At 44.4% G+C, this 19,632-nt stretch overlaps 1 protein-coding gene across 1 annotated transcript; it reads right to left on the reverse strand.

Annotated features, from left to right (window-relative positions):
- Positions 1 to 113: 113 nt before the first annotated feature.
- On the reverse strand, positions 114 to 18,112 carry LOC109426322 (malate dehydrogenase, mitochondrial). Its single transcript, XM_019701778.3, has 3 exons — positions 17,928 to 18,112; positions 17,396 to 17,800; positions 114 to 1,000 (listed from the first exon to the last, which is right to left on the reverse strand). Exons 1-3 carry the CDS (start codon positions 17,991 to 17,993, stop codon positions 458 to 460), a joined length of 1,014 nt encoding a protein of 337 aa, XP_019557323.1. The 5' UTR covers positions 17,994 to 18,112; the 3' UTR covers positions 114 to 457.
- Between the last annotated feature and the right edge of the window lie 1,520 nt (positions 18,113 to 19,632).

The following is a 19,632-nucleotide window of genomic DNA, read 5'->3' on the forward strand; positions in this document are numbered from 1 at the left end:
AACGTCTAAGTAGCTGATAAATAATAAAAGCTAAATAGTGTCCGATGACGGGTGAATGACTTTGAGATTATCGAGATTCATGGATTTCTTTCAACTGAAATAGTGCTGTCATATTAGGTACATTCTTCGATGGGAGTAGCCCACCACAAACTTTATTCAAGAATTTCATTCTAGAGATGGTTTCCTTTTCAATTTCTGGAACTACGACCTACTCTTCTTTGGAAGTTGTTTTTTGTCTACCACAGAGAGGACAATATCGTGTTTTTTTTAGTTACAGATTCGTTTGACTGCCCTAGGGCAGCCATTATATATACTTAATATCGGTAGTTGACTTATCAAAAGATGATGGTAATTTTTTAAGGTAGCCTGCCAAATGCGCTGTTGTAGTTGTTGTACTTAACAGATACTTTTCTACAATAATTTATGGTGCCACCTAACCATTTGACGTAGATCCTCTTTACTTCTTGTTGACGAAGTCTTCGCCCTTCTGGATGTTCTTCTTTAGCTCTGGCAGAGCCTTCTTCAGCAGTTCCTGTTCGAAAGCGTTGAGCTTAGGCAGTCCCAGGTTCTTCTCCAGACCGTTCTTGCCCAGCACCAGAGGAGTGGAGAAGTACTTGGCTTCGGTCACATCCGAGCGGACGTAAGCGCACTCAACCACGTTCTGTTCGCCCTTCATGGCACGGGCCAGAGCCAAAGCGAACCGAGCTCCAGCGTAGGCCATCGACAGGGTAGCCGAACCAGCTCCGGCCTTGGCCTTGACGACTTCGGTACCGGCCTCCTGGATGCGTTCGGTCAGGGCAGCGATCTTGTCCTGGGGGAAGCTCACCGAGGGAGTGGCCTGCGACAGGACAGGAATGATTGTCACACCGGAGTGGCCACCGATGACCGGAACGTTGACCTTCTGGGGATCGACACCGGCGGCTTCACCGATGAAGGTGTTGGCACGGACGATGTCCAGCGTGGACACACCGAACACGCGCTTCACATCCAGCACACCAGCCTGCAAAGGGACAAAGAAATAGAATGTATTTATTAGTTAACCCTCTAATACCCAATCCCGCCATTAGATGGAGTATAGTTTGAGCATTTTTGTATTTTTCCTTCCTGGGAAATCAAAACTTCTTTATTTTGGCAGATATTTGTATATCTCAAAATGGTTTTGGTGTCTTTTGAAGTGTACCTATTCTTATTTTCTCAAATCAGTCCAAACGTTAGTTTGTAAAACATACCCCTAAACATGAAGTAGTTTTGGTTCACATGTACATATTTCAGCTACTGTTGCCAACAGTAGCTGCAACTAGATGTTTTTGCTCGGGTATCTTGGCGCGGCGACGTCGTCCACGGTTACCATGCCAACGTGCGACTCGCGATCAAAACATGCGAGCAGAAATTCAAATATGTGAAAATTTTCCACCTGCGAGCACGCGTGCAACTGAACGCTCTGGATTGAAAAATCAAATAATTAATGTAAATCTAGACCTAAATTAGTGAATAAATCTTAAATTATAGTTAAAACTAGTGTGTTATTTTCAATTAAACATAAGTGACTTTGGCGCAATAGCCAGGAGAAAGGTGAGTGCTGACCGAGGCCCCCGTATAGTGGCCTTTCGGGACTGCCAGCTGAATTTTATAGCTACGGTAATGAATGCTTCAACACAGTTAGGCGGTACTCGACAACATTCTAAGTGTCTGCGCAAACTACGAAGCGCATCCGGAACAGGTACGTTTGGGGATAACGCGGTTACGTCAAAGAATACTAGAATTTCACCCCGTCGTACCTCGAAATTCTTCAATTTCTAGACTAGTTCCACAGAACAGATGTGTATCTTCGAACAAATTTGAAGTTTCGAGGTGGAAGTCGTGAAATTGTCATTTGGAAAACTAGATTGGAATGAATTTGCATGGAGAAATAAAAAATCATCAAAGCGTGCTACGCCGCCTCCCTATGCTCGCTGTAGGCTAAAGCTTGACTTCCACCACCAGGTTCGCTAGTGTTGAGCTATCAAACGAGCAGCACTTTCCGTGATGAAGCTTCACCTCCGTGCTAGTTCTATGGAGTTTTCACACTTTTACCGTGGATTACAGGATAGTTTTTCATTTCTCCTGCTGATCAGGCAGCCATTTTTTCGATCGGATTCCTTGCGGGATTCCTTTACAGATTTCAGCCAGGATGCCTTCCAACATTTCTTCATTGATTTCTCCCGAGGTGTCTTTGGGGATTTTCTCTAGGACTCCTTCCGACATTTTCTTTCAGGAATTCTTCCCGGCATTCATTAAGATTTTTTTTATTTCTTTTTATTCGTGAATTAAAAAAAAAGATAATTAAGAGTTTCACTTGGTGATTCTATAAGAGATTCTTTCTTGGATTCCTTCAGAGATTTCTTTTTTTCTCCTGCGATTCTTTTATAGATTTCTTCCGGCATTTTCCCGGAATTAGAACCTTTAGCAATTTCCCCCGGGATTCCCCTCCAGGATTTCTCCATTGATGCTTCCGACTTCTCTTTAGATATGTTGGGATCAGATGGTCACCCTAACGGTATCAACCAGCAGGCTCTCCGTGTGTGGAATTTGAGTTGTCCAGAATGTCCGACACTTAAATTCAAATACTTGATGTTTGTTTGTGGGCTAAAGTCAGTAAGTGACTCGGAAGTAAGGGCGAGGCTGCTCACGGACAACAATAACGTCAACCTGGATTTGCTCCTCGAAGAATTAGATCGGTTAATGAACCTGAAGAGTGATACGGCCATGATTTAGGATCCGGTAGCCACAGCAGTTGAAGTCATCAAGGGAAAGCAGCAATACCGGAAGCTTTTCAAGAAGCCTTTCAGCGAGAAACGTTCAAATCTTCGGCAGCTGCAACCACGGAAGAGTGGTCCGGCATCGCCTTGCTGCACTTTTGTCAACCATAAGTGTTCGTCCTGTCAACAGCTGGGACTTAAAGAAGGCTATTGTTCCAGTCCAGTGCCAAGGGTAAGAGATCCAACGATAAGCAGTTCTGCCAAAACCGTCGTACTCGTCAACAGTGTTTAAGGCAAGCGCCTTTTCGTTGGGCTGCACCGTTTTCAGTCAGATAGACTTATCAGACGCTTTTTTGCAAATGGAAGTTGACGAAAGCAGCCGGAAACTGCTCACCGTCAATATTGACCGGGGCTTGTATCAATACAACAGGATCCCTCCCGGAGTCAAAGCAGCTCCTTTTCAATAGTTGATCGGACTTCCTTGCACGTTGGGATACCTCGATGATGAAATCGTCGAGGACAGAACCGTAGAGGAACATCCGCGGAATATGCATGCAGTTCTCCAACGGATCCAGGAATTCGGCTTCACGATCTGTCCAGAAAAGTACTCTTTTGGACAAAAACAACGCGGATATTTGGACCTTTTGCTCGATAAAGATGGTTTGCGTCCAGATCCGGCAATCAAGGCAATCCAGGATATACCACCGCACGCGACCTTACTAGTGTCCGTTCCTTCTTGAGCGCCGGTAATTATTACGGGAAATTTTTTCTTGAATATGCATTTACTGATATACCCGCTCGATGAACTTCTCAAGTTTTCTTCTGCCTTTAAGTGGGCTGGCTGCTCAATGCCAGAAGGCTTTCGACGACTTCAAGGCGATTCTCTCGTCCGACCTTCTGTTGGCACACTACGATCCCGTCAAGAAATACTGGTGTCAGCAAATGCGTCGTCGATTGGCATTGGGGCTACCATCGGTCACAAGCACCCTGTGGCAAAATTAAGGTTATCCAGCATGTACATATATATGGTAAGTGGGGGCAGGATGGGTCACCTAAGAAATGGATCACTATAACTTTCTAAATATAAATCGCATTTCTCTGTATTCTACCACGACTCTCAGATACACTAGTCAGCTATGATATAAGAGTATAAAAAGGTAATAAAGTTTGAAACCTGCTTCTTGACAAACAATTTTCAAAACATGACCCATCTTGCCTCACCTCATTTTAACGGGGGCAAGATGGGTCAGCTATTAGAAAACTCGATTTTCCTCCAACAAAAAATACTAAATCTTCTAGTTTTTCTCTATACATCTAAGCTTCATAGACGTACAGATTACATGAAGAAAGTGTTGATACCTATCGGTAGATTATTCTGAGAACTAGAAGATTTTTGTTCGGGTAGCCATAAACGGACTTTGAAAACCTATATTTTTTTAAGGAAAATTGAAAAAATATGTTCTCAAATTTTCAGTGCTCTCATCGCTTCGATAATGTAGGTCACAGAATAGCCTTTCCATGAAAAAAAAAAACATTTTCAAAAACTATGCAAACATACCGAAAAATTAGGGTGACCCATCTTGTCCCGTCTACATAATACACGTAGTTATATGGAATGTATAGCATAAGAAGTATAACGAAAAAATATTTTATTTTTTTCTGTGCGAGGAACGTATAGAATTTTCAAAACAATATACTACTTTTTTGTGTATCCCCGTCGTTCATCTGGGAAAATTATTGAAAGATTCAAAACATATATTGTGCGATTGAAAACGGTACTGACCCATCTTGCCCCCTGACCCATCTTGCCCCCACATACCATATCCCATATTGAACGTGTGATAGCGCCTTGAACTTTTCGCATTTTTTTCTTCCGCATCTTGTACGACCTTTGCCGGGACAGCTAGTATCATGATATAACTTTTTTTTTTATCTGAATTAACGAGATTTTTAGGCTAGTTCATCTCGGGACCCCCGCTTTACTTCATTTCCGAAGGAAGAACTCACATTTTGCGAGTTTGTCGGGAGTGGGATTCGATCCCAGGTCCTCGGCGTGATAGTCAAATGTTCTAACCATCACACCAGGTCCGCTCCACATGATAAAACTTAATTCAGTTGGGATTTCAGTTAACGAAGTTTTCCTGTGATTCCTTCATTGATTCTTCCTGGACTTGCTTTAGGATGTCTTCAGAAATATATTCGGAACCATCGTGGTGTAGTGTAGCGGAATATCATTACATTATCATATAATATCATTACCTCAGTCCATCTATGGTAAAGGGATGTGCAAATGAAACTCAAGATATCAGTTTAAAATGATAAACAAAAATACCAGATGTAGGAGTTTTATCTCAGTCCATTTGGTAATCCAAAACACTAGATGAAGAAAGTTGTAACAACTTTGCTTCACCTTCTTGAGATGTACAAAATATTAATAGAAGAACTAAATTCAAACTATTTTATTTTTATTTTATCAAGGAATTTGCATTATTATCAAGATATTGATGTTGGTCAGGGCAACAAGAGGTGCATGCATAAGATAAGACTTTCTATTTGTGGAAAGAGGGAAGAGAATGGCTGTTCTAAAGAGCTTAGTATGCATATAGTTTTATATTAATTATTTAATAATTTGAGATATATTCCCCGCCATATTCAGATATACGTGATGACACAGACGATGGATGACGCTGTTGATGGATGGCCAACAAAAATACTTTTGGTGCTGTATTCGTCAGTATTGGAGTCAAGAAATGCCTGGTCAATTGAGTGATGATATTGAAATATATGTATAATAGCAAGAGGAAATAGGGCCCATATAGCCGAGGCGGTAAACGCACGGGTATTCAGCATGACCATGCTGAGGGTGACGGGTTCGATTCCCGGTCGGTCCAGGATCTTTTCGTAAAGGAAATTTCCTTGACTTCCTTGGGCATAGAGTATCTTCGTGCCTACCACACGATATACACATGCAAAATGGTCATTGGCAGAGGAAGCTCTCAGTTAAAAACTGTGGAAGTGCTCATAGAACACTAAGCTGAGAAGCAGGCTTTGTCCCAGTGAGGACGTTACGCCAAGAAGAAGAAGAAGAAGAAGCAAGAGGAAATCTTGAGACATGATAGGAGTCAGGGTATCATTCTCCTTACTATTGTTTGATGATCTTTGCATTTTTAAACTATAGGAAAAAAGGAGAGATGTAGTGTAGCGGAATATCATTACATATAGGAGGCTGTGCTTCTTGGGGAGTTGAAATGAAAGAACAACCGTCTCGGTTGATGGTCTAACAATAACTGATCATTTATTTCTAATTAATTACATACTAATGTCATGGCATGCTTTGCATCGCACTTGCTAATGTGCCTACTTCAACACTCCTCCTCAAGGACGATGTTCTGCAGGCCAACTTCTTCTCTTATCTTCCGCAGTTTGAGCCGAGCTAGAGGCTTCGTCAGCACGTCAGCCAACATATCCTCCGTCGGACAATATTTTACTTTGATGATTCCAGATGCGGCCAAATCCCGGACGAAATTGTATCTGGTGTCGATGTGCTTCGTCCGTCTCGTCCCTCCTTCAGCGTTCAGCAGTGATGGCATTTCACTAGAGTTCGGCACTGACGAGCGAGAGAACCGGCCTCTCTGAGGATGCATGTACCGTATCACCAGGGAGACAAAGAGAATGTTTTCACTGGTAGTTGAAACTATTCAGTGCGCGAGAGTGCCGGTAAAGCAAAGCCATAGAGCGAAACTGAACTCACCACCCAAGAGAAATATACTTTCTGCGCACCTCTGTTCTCTCACACCAACCTACTTGTGGGATCACCACACGCGCGTGTACACTGTAGTGAGCCCACTCCAGAGCATCACTCTGAAGAAATTTTCTCTGGTTGGTAAAAGCAAAGCAGCGAGAGCAGTTTGTTTGCAAGCATCCGCGGCATTGTGGATTCCTGTTGCATGCAAAACGAAAAATGGCGGAATAAAAGAAGCGCGAGGATGATGTGCGGGAATGTTTTGCAGCAGGTAGAAAATTTTTGATGATGCTGAGAAAGAAATCAGTGTTTCATTATGCATCCTCTGTGGAAACGCAGGGAAACCGTTCAAAAGCGAAATCTCGTATAATTTGTTGGCACACAAAAACGAAGCCACTAAACGTGGGAGTTGATAGGGAACGTGCGTACCGCAGTACGACGTTGGTCGGGACATTGTTTTTATTTTCATTTTAAATGTATTTAGGTTTATTTTAACTCGGGCTAATTCTACACTTTTTACCGGTATATTATCAACTCAATCAAAATCCGGAATATGATGCGAACAAAAATAGTTTTTTTTTCATATCGCGCTATTTAGCGGTCCTGATGAATTACACGGCGCACCACTTCCAAAGTTAAGTCCCAGGATTATGAAAAACAATCGATTTTTGCTCGCATCAAATACCGAGTTTCGACTGTATTGATAATACCAGTTCAAAATGGCAGGCATATTACAAGAATCACTTTATGTAAAATAGTCCAATCTTGCCCAAATATGCACTGAGCAAACAATAAAAAATCGGGTGTTGGTGCATTTTATTCGTTATCAAACGCCTTCAACCCACCGCAAAATCATTAGCGTGCAACGATCGACGCGCCAACATCTTTCGAATGATGGAGGGCATAAGGTACATTCTTCGCTTCATTGATGCTAATTTAAATTCGATTGAGTCAAACCAGATGTTTAAGCATTGGTTTGTTTTTGGTAAAATATTTGATCCTGTGTAGTATTTACAATCGGCATTACTTTCGGGAAACCGCAATCAAAAGCATCAACTTGGTTGTCGCGATTTTTTGGCACGACGACGACGACGTAAATGTCGGCACCCTGCCGAAGTGATGGTTCGTAGAGAAGAAAACTACAATGTTTTCACCACGAAACCATGCTTCCCAATTCTCGTCAGTGCGCACTGCAGATCGCTCTCTCCAGTGTTCTTTGCCAGAGTTAACTAGGGTGAACGAACACTTGTCCACTCTAGAGAATCTTGGTGCACTCATTTCTCTCTGAAGATTGTAGTCGGCTGTGGTGAGTTATTTCTTTTCTCGCATCACCGATCGCCACAGCTCTCAGCGAGCACGTATGGTGAACGCAAGCCAGTGTGTGGCGCTCTGGCTGGGAGAAAAGAAATGTGTGTAGCATAACACTAGCTTTTTTTTACACAGAGGAAAATGCCATCACTGCCGTTCAGCATAGAGATGCAACTTTGGTTGTCCTCCTGAATCGTCACTGGGTGCCGGATGTCCTCGCCAAGTCCTCGCATCAGCTTCAGCAGCCAGAGTAGCTCCTTGCTTGCTTCGGCGAGTGCGACATACTCCGCTTCGGTGGACGACAAAGTTACGCATTCCTGCTTCCGTGCTGTCCAGCTAATTGTTCCATTTCCGAGCTTGAACAAGAAACCGGAATTTGACTTCCGGTCGACGCGATCACCAGCCCAATCCGCGTCAGCGTAACCCTCGAGATGACCAGCTCCTCCTAGCTGCAGCTTCAGTCCAGCGGTTCCCTTCAAGTACCGCAACGCTCGCTTCGCTTCCGTCCAGTCGCTCTCCGTTGGCTTGCTGACCTTACGCCCGAGGATGGACGCTGTGATAGCCAGATCCGGCCGTGTGCATACGGCGACGTAGAGTAAAGCACCCACTAGACTCTGGTATTTGTCGGTGGTGGCCATTACCTTCTCCTCCTTTTGCTCTGCGGTGACGTAGCCAGGATCCATCGGAATCTGTGATGGTTTTGCTTGCTCCATCTCGAATCTAGCCAAAACCTTCGCTATGTAGCTTTCTTGACTAAGCAGGAATCCTCCGTCCTCTTGTCGCTCGACATGGATGCCGAGGTACTGCTTCACATTACCCAGACAAGTAATCTTGAATCTTCTTTCCAGGTGCTTCCGTACTCGCTGGTACTCGGTGTCGTCTTCGGTAGCGATCAACATGTCATCTACGTACAGTAAGATGAACGACGACTTGTCGGCCTTCACGAAAAGGCAGCTGTCAGCTTCCGTAGCTTCGTACCCCAGCTCCTTCAAGACATCGGTGATGGTCCGGTTCCAGACCCTTCCGGCTTGCTTCAGGCCATACAAGCTCCTCCTCAAATGGCACACATCTTCCTGATTCCCGGATTCATACCCGGGCGGCTGCCGCATGTAGATGGTCTCCGAAAGCTTGCCGTGCAAATATGCCGTCTTGATATCGACATGCTTCACTTGCATCTTTCGACGAGCTGCAATCGACAAGAGTGCCCGGAAAGTGGTGTGCTTCGCAACCGGCGCGTAGACCTCGTCATAGTCGGTACCAAATTTTTGGCTGCATCCCTTCGCGACGAGTCGAGCCTTGTACCTCGCCACATTCCCATGCTCGTCGAACTTCTTCTGGAAAACCCACCGACAGCCTATCGGTTTCCGGTTCGGGGGTAAACGTACGATGTCCCAGGTGGAGTTTTCTTGCTGAGCTGCATACTCTTCATCCATCGCGGCCTTCCAGTGGTCCCGCTCTGGGCTCGCCAGCGCTTCTGCTAGCGATTGTGGTTCCCACGTTTGCTGACTCACCAGGCTGCTGGTTTCACGGAATCGAAATGGTGGAACTCCCTTGTTCAGTCGGCTTGACACACGTATCGGCGTACTCGTTGACGATGGTCCTCTCGGTGCGTTGAGGGGACGTTCAACGGCATCGATATTCTCGGTGAGAGTAGTGTCTTCGTGCGACTCGACGGACGTGTCGTTCTCATCTTCCTCCTCTTCCGGATCTGACCGACCCGACGCAAATTCTTCTTCATCGTCCGCTGGCTCACCGAGAACGTCCCCTGCAACGATAGGAAATGAATTAGCTTTTACATTGTCGGTCGAAGGAAAATGGTACTCGATGATACTTCCATTGCCTTCTTCTTCTTCTTGGGTACTGCTCGTTGGCATGAACCGAGCATCACGGCTACTAATGACGCACCCGGTACGCCTATCCAGGAATCGGTACGCCTTCTGCTGAGGCGAATACCCAACGAAGGTCATCTTCTGTGCTGCTGCATCCAGCTTCGTTCGGTTTTGCTTCGGAATCCACACGAACGCGTCAGCTCCAAATGGCTGCACGTGGCTCAGGTCCGGCTTTTCTCCCCACCACGCTTCGTATGGTGTGACCTCCAGTGACCTAGTCGGTAGTCGATTTTGGAGATAACTCGCCGTGTTCACGGCCTCTGCCCAGTACTTCGTCGGTAGTCCTGCATCCTGAAGCATGCACCGCGCCATTTCGTTCAACGTGCGGTTTTGACGTTGAATAACGTCCTTCGGCAACATATAGGGGTGTAACTTCAGAAAAACCAAAAATCGGCCGCGTCACGAAAAGTGGTCAGCTTTTGAACGCTAATAACTCAGTCATATATGAACGAATTTTAAAAATTTTAGCACCGATCAGACGCAAATATTTCCAGCAATTATGTCAATTAATAACAACTATTGATTTTCAACAGCGAACTATTGAATATTTAGGAAAAGTGAACCCATGTTTTATTCAGCCAATCACGTTCGAGCGCAGCTTTGGACTTTTCCGTCGAGCACCTGGCAGTATAAAAGCTATTTCTTCTTCCCCTCTTCCTTCATTCTTCATCAACACCTCGAGGGGAACGCATCGGCAGAGAGCTGTGCAGTTTGCTCCGTTTGCGTTTTCCTTTAGTGTTCTTTGGCAAGCCGAGCGCGGTGGTCGGTGCCTCTTCGCGTGCGGCAGCTCGTTCATCAGAGACGGAGGAGCACAGCTCGGTTTGCATTTTCACTCAGCATTCTCTTCTCACATTCTCACGCTGTCGACCGCGGTAGAATGACGGACGCGGGACGGGACGCACCGACGACAACCGAGCAGCAGCGGCGGTGATGGAATAATTTATCATTTCCCCAGTTCGGAAGCGGATGGGCGCCGACGACACGGCAGTAACGCGGTTTGGTTTTGTGAAATCAAAATTCTCAGATCAAAATTAAACAGCCATTATTAGGGCTACAATTTTAAATTCCACGTAAGAGTTGATTCGAAATTCCTGCAAACATTTTGAAACCTACTTCGAGAGCACCGCCAGCAACCTAGAAGCAGCCGCGGCGGTGGCTCATTCGCATTTTCCCAGTGCGGTAGCAGATGGGCATGGCAACAACTGGGAATATTTTAACATCTATTGTAAATTCAAGATACGGTAACAAAAGCCTAAACTTATTTATTTATTTATTTATATTTATTTATTTCATCATAAATCTGTTTGAAATTTCTACAACTTTGAAAAATGGCAGGTTTGCTGGAAATGAAAACTGTAAACCAGCGCTGCCAAATTTCAATAAGAATTTTAGAACTTCAAATATCTGTAATCTTTAGAAATTTTGGTCGAAAATACATGACTTTTGTACTATATACTGTCATTCCTTACTAAACATTATAATATTGGTTAATGCTAAGCCTACCTACTGATTTGACAATGGCTAATAATAATCATTTTAGTATATTTTAATACTCCGCTATAATAAATTAATGCAGATAAATTTGTGTGGAATTGCTGAATTTTACTCCCCTCACATCTAACCAATCACGTTCGAGAGGGGAAGCCAGGCGATTGTGCCGTATAAAAGCAAACTGCTTCTTCTCATCTTCCGTCATTCTTTCGTGACCCCTCGAGGGGATCGCATCGATGGAAAGCTAGCCAGTTTCTCCGTTTGCGTTTTCCATCAGTATGCTTTGGCAAGCCGAGCGCGGTGGTTGTCGGCTGTGACGCTCTCCTTCGCATCGTTGTACGCGGCGCCAGTGGAGCAATCAGCCAGTTCAAACTGGTGCGCGGCAACAACGAGGGCTTTCTTTTGCCCCGAGTTTACGCAGCATCGTCATCGCAAAACCACCATCGGAATCAACGCCACCGATGCCGTTCTGGATTTGGTTGGCATAGCTACCGATTTTCACCTCATGCAACAATTGAACGATTATTGTACAACGAACAAAATTAAACAGCCTTTCTAAGGGCTTCAAAAATGTTCCTCACAAGAGTGAATCGAATAATTTTCTTAGACGACGCGTCGGGTCACAAATATGTCAAAACCGACTAAGTCTTAAAACCGTAGCATAAACTTTGCAAGCGGAATAGTGGAAATATATTAGATTGTTGTAGCATCCTTTATATTTCCCAGCCAAATTTCAATTTGTGTTGTGTTCGCAAAAATTAAACATTTCTTTACCCATTTTTGCCATACAATCTAGAAGAGAACTGTATGATATCTAGAAATTCTTAGTTATATAATTACATATTGGTAATTCCAGTCCACCAATTAGCAAAAACCTCATGATTTGCATCTTTGAATGATCTGTTGGATTGCATCTGTTTAAACTCTTAAATGAACGGTTACCAAGACAATTCTGTTATAGGTAAAGATTTTAAATGGTTTTGAAAAATTCGTTTATGGAAACATTTTAAAACCAACTACTACGCTGAACAAGTCTTGTCGCGTCCATTTTAAATTTCTATATATAAACCTGCAAAAGCAGAGAAATTGTGCGAGAGGATTTGAAATCTGCATCAATTTTCTTCGCAAAATAATTACCTGTTAGCATCCAAAGAAATTCAAAGGTCTAGCAAACTACAGTTGGCCCGCTGAAATTATTTTGCAAATTGGCTCACTGTATTTCGAGAGCAACAACATAGTTTAATGAAAGATAAACTAGTTACGACTACCAGTACCTGGGCTGCTCATAAATGGTGAACCAAGAAAACCTAGTGCTGGGCTAGTACACAGGTTTAAATAGTTCTGACGTTCGATTTGAATAGGTCGTATCTGTTTAGGAATCCCAGCAAATTTACGACCTATTCAAATTGAACGGCAAAGTTCATAAGGAATGAATCGGATCGAAAATAATGATAAATAATAAACTCCCCTATCAACTGCCGTCTACAATCAAACTAAACCAAACCAAAATTTCACATCACAGGCTTTATCAATGCTAAAACAGCATCCAATAATCGAAACTAATGCATAAACGGACGTTATTCAACGTCAGACTTGCGGTCGTGTCTAGTACACAACCCCTCCAACTTTTTGCGTTCTGCTACTCCGTTCTGCTGCGGGGTGTGTGGTGCAGTGAACTGCTGCCTGATACCTTCTTGCTTGAAGAACTTCTCCAGGGACCTGTTCTTGAACTCACCACCATTATCGGAGCGAATGATCTTCGGCGGTTTGCCGAACGTCGTCTTCACCTCCATTACGAAATCCCTCAGCTTCTCCTCAGCGTCAGATTTCTCTCGCAGAAAGTACACGGTTGTGTACCGGGAATAGTCGTCGATCACTGTGAGGTAGTACCGACATCCTCCTGGGGTAACGTTTTTCATCGGACCGCACACGTCTGCATGGATCAGGTCCAACGGTTGTTGTGACTGCTTCTTGGCCTTCTTCGGAAACGGGAGCCGAGCAAACTTCGCTTCTTGACAGCACTCGCACACGGATCGAATGCCGCAGTCCTCGAGGAGCACGCCGGTCGCTAGCTTCTTCTTGAAAAGCTCCTGAACGGCATCGTTATCCCGGTGGCCGAGCTTCCTGTGCCACACGTGTTGGCAGTTTGGCGTGTGCGCTGTGTCGTTGACTTTCATGGCGTTGTGAGGGTTCTTGATGCAGTACAACCCACCGGTCGGAACCGCCACGGCTGCCACCTGCTCACCCTTCATAATGCGGCAATTGTCGGTGTCGAAAATCACTTTTCCGCCCATCGCAACGAGTTTGCGCACGGAGATCAAATTCGATTCCAACTTTGGCACGAACAAAGTGTCTGAAAGGGTGATGGAACGTTTGTTACCTTGCAGATCGCAGCAATCCAATTCGCACGTCCCTTTGCCATTCGCAGCTGTCATCGTCCCGTCAGCCAGAGTGACTTTTTCGTGGGTGGTTTCATCCAGGTCCAGAAACGAATCCCGCTCGGCGCACATGTGTGATGTCGCCCCCGAATCGACGATCCAGCTTCCGGTTTTTCCAGTCCCCTTCACGGTGAAAGCGCAGCTGCCATTCGTCTCACGAACCGCCTTCGCTTTGGATGGATTCTTCCGGTTTCTCTGGTCGCCCTTCGTGTCCGATTCTTGGTCACTGGCTTGCTTCCGGCACTCCCTCTGCTTGTGTCCAGGCTTTTTGCAGTAGTGGCAAACGATGACCTTCTTTCCGGATCCAGCCTTCAGAACGGATTCGCCGAAACTTCCCTGCTTCGTCACTTCGTCGATCAGCTTTGTTTTTACGAGGTCCAGTGTCAGCTCGTCGTCTGCCCGACTCTCCAACGCGGTCGTCAAAGTGTTGAAAGTTTTCGGGAGACTACTCAGCACCAGCGCAACCTGCAGCTTTTCGTCCAGTTTCAGCCCTGCCACGGAGAGGCGCTCGAAAACTTCTTCCATTTCGTGCACGTGCTTCTCCATGTCCTCGCCTTCGCAGTACCGTTTGGCGATCAAACTTCGCAGATACGATACCTTCGATGTCAGCGTCGGCTTCTCGAAATGGTCCTTCAGCCTGTCCCATGCTTCGCGTGCCGTTTTCGTCTGTTTGATGAGGCCATGCTGGTTGCTCTCCATCAAAAGACCGATTGTGGCTCGCGCACGCTGGTCTCCGGCATCCCAGGCTTCAACGGCAGCAGCATTCACCGGAACGTTTTCCGTCGCAGCTACTTCTTCCGGACGTGGCTTGGTGACGAACTTCCAGAGGTCCTCCCGGATCAGCAGCAGCTCGGTGCTGAACTTCCAGCTGCTGTAATTCGATCCATTCAGCTTCGGAACTTGAACTTTCTCCATTTCGGCTTCGGCTTGAGAAAAAATTTTCACTTGTTGATTGGTTGCTACGGCAACGGATGCCCAAGCGCTGGGCCCACAACCTCTTGGGGAGTTGAAATGAAAGAACAACCGTCTCGGTTGATGGTCTAACAATAACTGATCATTTATTTCTAATTAATTACATACTAATGTCATGGCATGCTTTGCATCGCACTTGCTAATGTGCCTACTTCAACAGTGCTTAGGGTGCCGTTATAGTTACGCGTGAGAGTGGGAGTGCGCGTGTGCGAAGCCGCAAAGAAGAATATCAACAATAGCAAATTCACGAAAATCCTATGGACGCGCACTTTCACTCTCACTTTGAAGCGGCACTATGTCATCGCCGTTAGAGCACTGACAGGAGAATATGAGAATAAAGTCATTATTGTTTTAGTAACCCGAACAGTAAACTGTGTTTCCTACACGTGGATTTCTCTCTGTATCCCCTTTTCTAGATTCTTCCTGGTTTTATTTCAGAGGTTCTTTCAGCGATTCCTTCAGGATTTTGTCAAGAACTCCTCTCGAGTTTATTTTGTGAATTACCCCAGAATTCTTTATTGAATTGCTCCTGGGATTCCTTCATGGACTTATGCCAGGATTCCTGCTTGATTAGAGATTCCTTCCGGTAATCGTCCTGGGATTTCTCCAGAGATTTCTTCCAGGATCCCTTCAGGGATGTGTCCCGAAATTCTTTGAGCAATTCCCCCCATGCTTTCAATATCTTATTTATTATTTTTTATTTTTTTTTTCAAAGTGATGCACATGCAGTGAGCAACATGCTGATGTTCTACACCGCACCCTTTGATTAACGGGATTCACAAGCATCATGTTCTTGAATTTTAGCATTTTTGTCATACAGCACCCTCCCTCCCTGCTTCTTGAAGACAGATGCTGCTGGCGTGTGTAAAAAATTTCGAAAACGCGTAGGTATAGATTTTGTACAATTTTCAGAAACATTTTTGAAAAGGGGTTGATAAAACCGGAATATTAATATAAAAAAGCTTGCAGGTTGTCCTAGAGCGATTCTAGCGCAAGGATAAGTGGGACGACAATGTATGTTGTTCCAAAGACGTTGTTGGTCTGGCCTAAAGACACTATATCAATGAGAGTCTAATGAAGGTGTGGAAGAGACACTTCGTGTGCGTGAGATCCGTGTTTGGTGCAAAACATATCACTACTACAAGTAAAGCGAGCTCCCATAAGAACGCGTGTCAAATAGTGACGTCACTATTTGTGTTTACATTTTTCTTTGCTTACTAATACATAGCCATCTCTTCTTCTTCCTCACCTGTAATATACTCTCATTGACACTATATACAAAGACACGAAATGTTCCAATTGGAATTCCAAATTTGCTGTCAATGTCATTCCAATCGAGCAGGAGACGTGTCAAACGAGCTTTAAAAGCATTGCTCGACAGCATCATCGTCATGACGCGACAATCATCATCAACAGCAACAATCATCAGATTTCGTGTCTTTAGCATACAGTGTCTTTAGTCTGGCCTTGTCCGATAGATGAGCATGTCATTGTGACTCAGCATAAATGATGAACGCATTTGAATGACGTCAATTCCGATTTTCAAAAATATCGTTCGAACTCCAACATTGCTACAAAAATCTGTTAGACACTCAATTGCGTTTGAATGTTTGTTAGTGGTAAAAGTTTCTACTTTCCATGAAGACTAAGCTATAGACCCATACACCACTCTTGTATTTCATAAACGAAACAAAGTTTGGCTTAAACGAACTTCTTGTTGGTCTGCCGTGAATCGCATATCAGTCCCATCTTTGCTGGGTTTCCTATGCAAATGGGACAGATATGCGATTCACGGCAGTATACCTATGTATATTTCTGTTTTCTTGCACGTACGAGTAAAAAGCATTATTACGCAACACTAATTTTCATAATAACGCGATTTCTTCTGAAGTGCAAATCATTCAAACAGATTTCTGTTGATCAGCAGATCAGCTGCTAATTGGCAAAAGAAAAAATGCTAATAATATTGCAACCGAGAAATGTAATGCACTCTTCGCACCAGTCTAATGCTCATCTGGGTAGCCATGGACCAATGAGAGTATATTACAGGTGAGGAAGAAGAAGAGATGGCTATGTATTAGTAAGCAAAGAAAAATGTAAACACAAATAGTGACGTCACTATTTGACACGCGTTCTTATGGGAGCTCGCTTTACTTGTAGTAGTGATATGTTTTGCACCAAACACGGATCTCACGCACACGAAGTGTCTCTTCCACACCTTCATTAGACTCTCATTGGCCATGGACTGATAATCCTCATGGACTTATCCACCGATGAACCGAATTCATCGCGGTCCGAGAATTTTGACACTAGAGCGGGGCCGTTCCAATCAGAATTGGACGATTCTGATTGGAACAGACCCCGCTCTAGTGTCAAAATTCTCGGACCGCGATGAATTTGGTTCATCGGTGGATAAGTCCATTGCGAATAAATAATATTCCAATGAACAGCATCGCAGTATGCGTGGGGTAATGCATTGACCTTAATGCACGGGGGTGAATCTTCGTCACGAAAAGTACTGCTCGTTTGATAGCTCAACACTAGCGAACCTAGTGGTGGAAGTCAAGCTTTTTCCTACAGCGAGCATAGGGAGACGACGTAGCACGCTTTAATGATTTTTTTTTATTTTCCCATGGAAATTCATTCCAATCTAGTTCTCCTAGTGACAATTTCACTACTTCCACCTCGGAACTTCAAATTTGTTCGAAGATACACATCTGTTCTGTGCTTAATGGCTTAATGTGAACAGAGTGATTTGCCTTGGTTATAAATAACACACCGCTTCGCCACTTCACCATCCCAACCCAAGACACTTACCTTGGCGAGGGTTTCGCAGGCAATCGGCACCGTCGAGTTGACCGGGTTCGAGATGATTCCGATCAGGGCCTTGGGGCAAGCCTTGGCGCAGCCAGCGGCCAGATCGCGCACAATCGACGCGTTCGTGTTGAACAGGTCATCACGGGTCATGCCGGGCTTGCGAGGCACACCAGCCGGAATGATAACAATGTCGGCGTTGGCCAGGGCTTTCTCCAGGTTTTCCGCGCCATTGTAGCCGGTGACCTTCGAGTGGGTTTCAATGTGAGACAAATCGGCGGCCACTCCGGGCGTGTGGACAATATCGTACAGGGACAGTTCCGTCACCAGTGGGCTCTGCTTCAGCAGCAGCGACAGTGGCTGGCCAATACCGCCGGAAGCACCGCACACGGCCACTTTGACATTGTTCTGCAAAATCGAAGTTCGATATCATTAACCTTGTCACATCAGGTTACGTAAAGTGTAGAAAAAATCAAACCCTGCGGGGAGATTGCAATCACCCCACACCCCAAGAACAATCCTCATCCTTAGTTACCTGGCTTGTTGTGGAGAAGTTCTTCACTCCCTGGGAAGCAACGGTTTTCAGCGTACGGGCGAACATTTTTCTTGCAGTTCTTCCGGGTTAAATTGCCTTTTCAGAAAAGTTAATCGTACTTGAGAAAAATCGACACCACACAGCACAGCACACGCAAGCGGATGAACGGCAGTGGACTGACACTTCAGGCAGAAAATCAAAATGAATCGGGCCATCTTTTGGCGTCTCTTGGCCGTTTTGACCTGTTCTCCCCTCTGAAGTTCATTATACAAATTCATCGCTTACTCATTTGACAAGTATTCATGATCCCACGTGGCAAAATTCTCGATACAGTCGAGCCTCCGTAATGCCGTTTTGTAATAGGCTCCTAAAGTCCTATCGGGATTCTTGTTTTAAACCACAATATTGTTCGTGCAGTTGAAAATCGGAATTTTTGACACGCGAAAATTGATTTTTCTCCTAAACCATGTGTCGGACGTACGTCGGGCACAGTGCGCTGGATAGAGGGCCAGGTTCGCTGTCCAGTAGTATGGGACAAATATCAAATCCTCGCTCCAGTCGACTTTTTAGATCCCATTTAGGTCGCATATGAACTGTACAAAATTTCAGCGCAATCGGTGAAACTATAATTTAGCGCAAGCGGTTCAAAGTTTTCATAGGATTTACTATGGGAAAAGTTACACTTTCAGATAAAAAATCCCAGAGGTCGTCCCTTGTCTCCTTAATTCAAATCGATCAATGTTTCTTGTAGAAAAATCAATTATGATACTTTCCTTCGAAGACCGCAAAACAATTGGATGCTTGTGGAAAAAGTTATTGATTTACATATTACCGATTAGTGATCCAACGAACGGCTTTTTGTTTTGTTTCATTAGCAGCACTGTAGCTGCTGCCTTGGCTGCTGCTGTTTCTGGGGGCGGTGATGCCTCCCGCCACCCCATGCAATGCAACAACGGCAGCAGCAGTGCTGCTGATAAAACAAAATAAAAAGCCGTTCGTTGGATCACTAATCGGTAATAAATCAATAACTTTTTCCACAAGCATCCAATTGTTTTGCGGTCTTCGAAGGAAAGTTCCATAATGTATTTTTCTACAAGAAACATTGATCGATTTGAATTAAGGAGACAAGGGACGACCTCTGGGATTTTTTATCTGAAAGTGTAACTTTTCCCATAGGGCCTGTCCATAAACTACGTAGACTCTTAGGGGGGACGGGGGGGGTCTGGCCAAAGTCTACACTCCATACAAATTTCGAAAATTTTGTATGAACAAAAGTCTACGAGGGGGGAGGGGGGGTATGAGATTGCCAAAAAAAAGTCTACGTAGTTTATGGATAGCGCCATAGTAAATCCTATGAAAACTTTGAACCGCTTGCGCTAAATTATAGTTTCACCGATTGCGCTGAAATTTTGTACAGTTCATATGCGACCTAAATGGGATCTAAAAACTCGACTGGAGCAAGGATTTATTTTTTCCATACAAGCGTGCCCGCATAGAGAAAAACAGTTTGTCTTACTTTCTAAACAGTAAATGTCGTCTAACTGTTGAGGTTAATATATCACATAAAATTGCTTTTATGTTGAACAATGTAAAGCCTGACGCTTCAAACTTTTAAGAACAGTATTAGTAATCCATATCTGTCAGTAACAGTATATCATAGTGTTCATACATTGTCAAATTATATGGGAATGAAAACTCATGTTAA

The sequence above is a fragment of the Aedes albopictus genome, chromosome 3 (assembly GCF_035046485.1).
Source record: "Aedes albopictus strain Foshan chromosome 3, AalbF5, whole genome shotgun sequence".
NCBI lineage: Eukaryota > Metazoa > Arthropoda > Insecta > Diptera > Culicidae > Aedes > Aedes albopictus.

Coding starts and splice junctions, on each gene's coding strand:
- LOC109426322 (XM_019701778.3), bottom strand. CDS start 17,993: ATGTTCGCCCGTACGCTGAAAACCGTTGCTTCCCAGGGAGTGAAGAAC. Junction 17,801..17,927: donor ACTTCTCCACAACAAGCCAG/GTAACTAAGGAT, acceptor TCGATTTTGCAG/AACAATGTCAAAGTGGCCGT. Junction 1,001..17,395: donor CCTGCGAAACCCTCGCCAAG/GTAAGTGTCTTG, acceptor GTCCCTTTGCAG/GCTGGTGTGCTGGATGTGAA.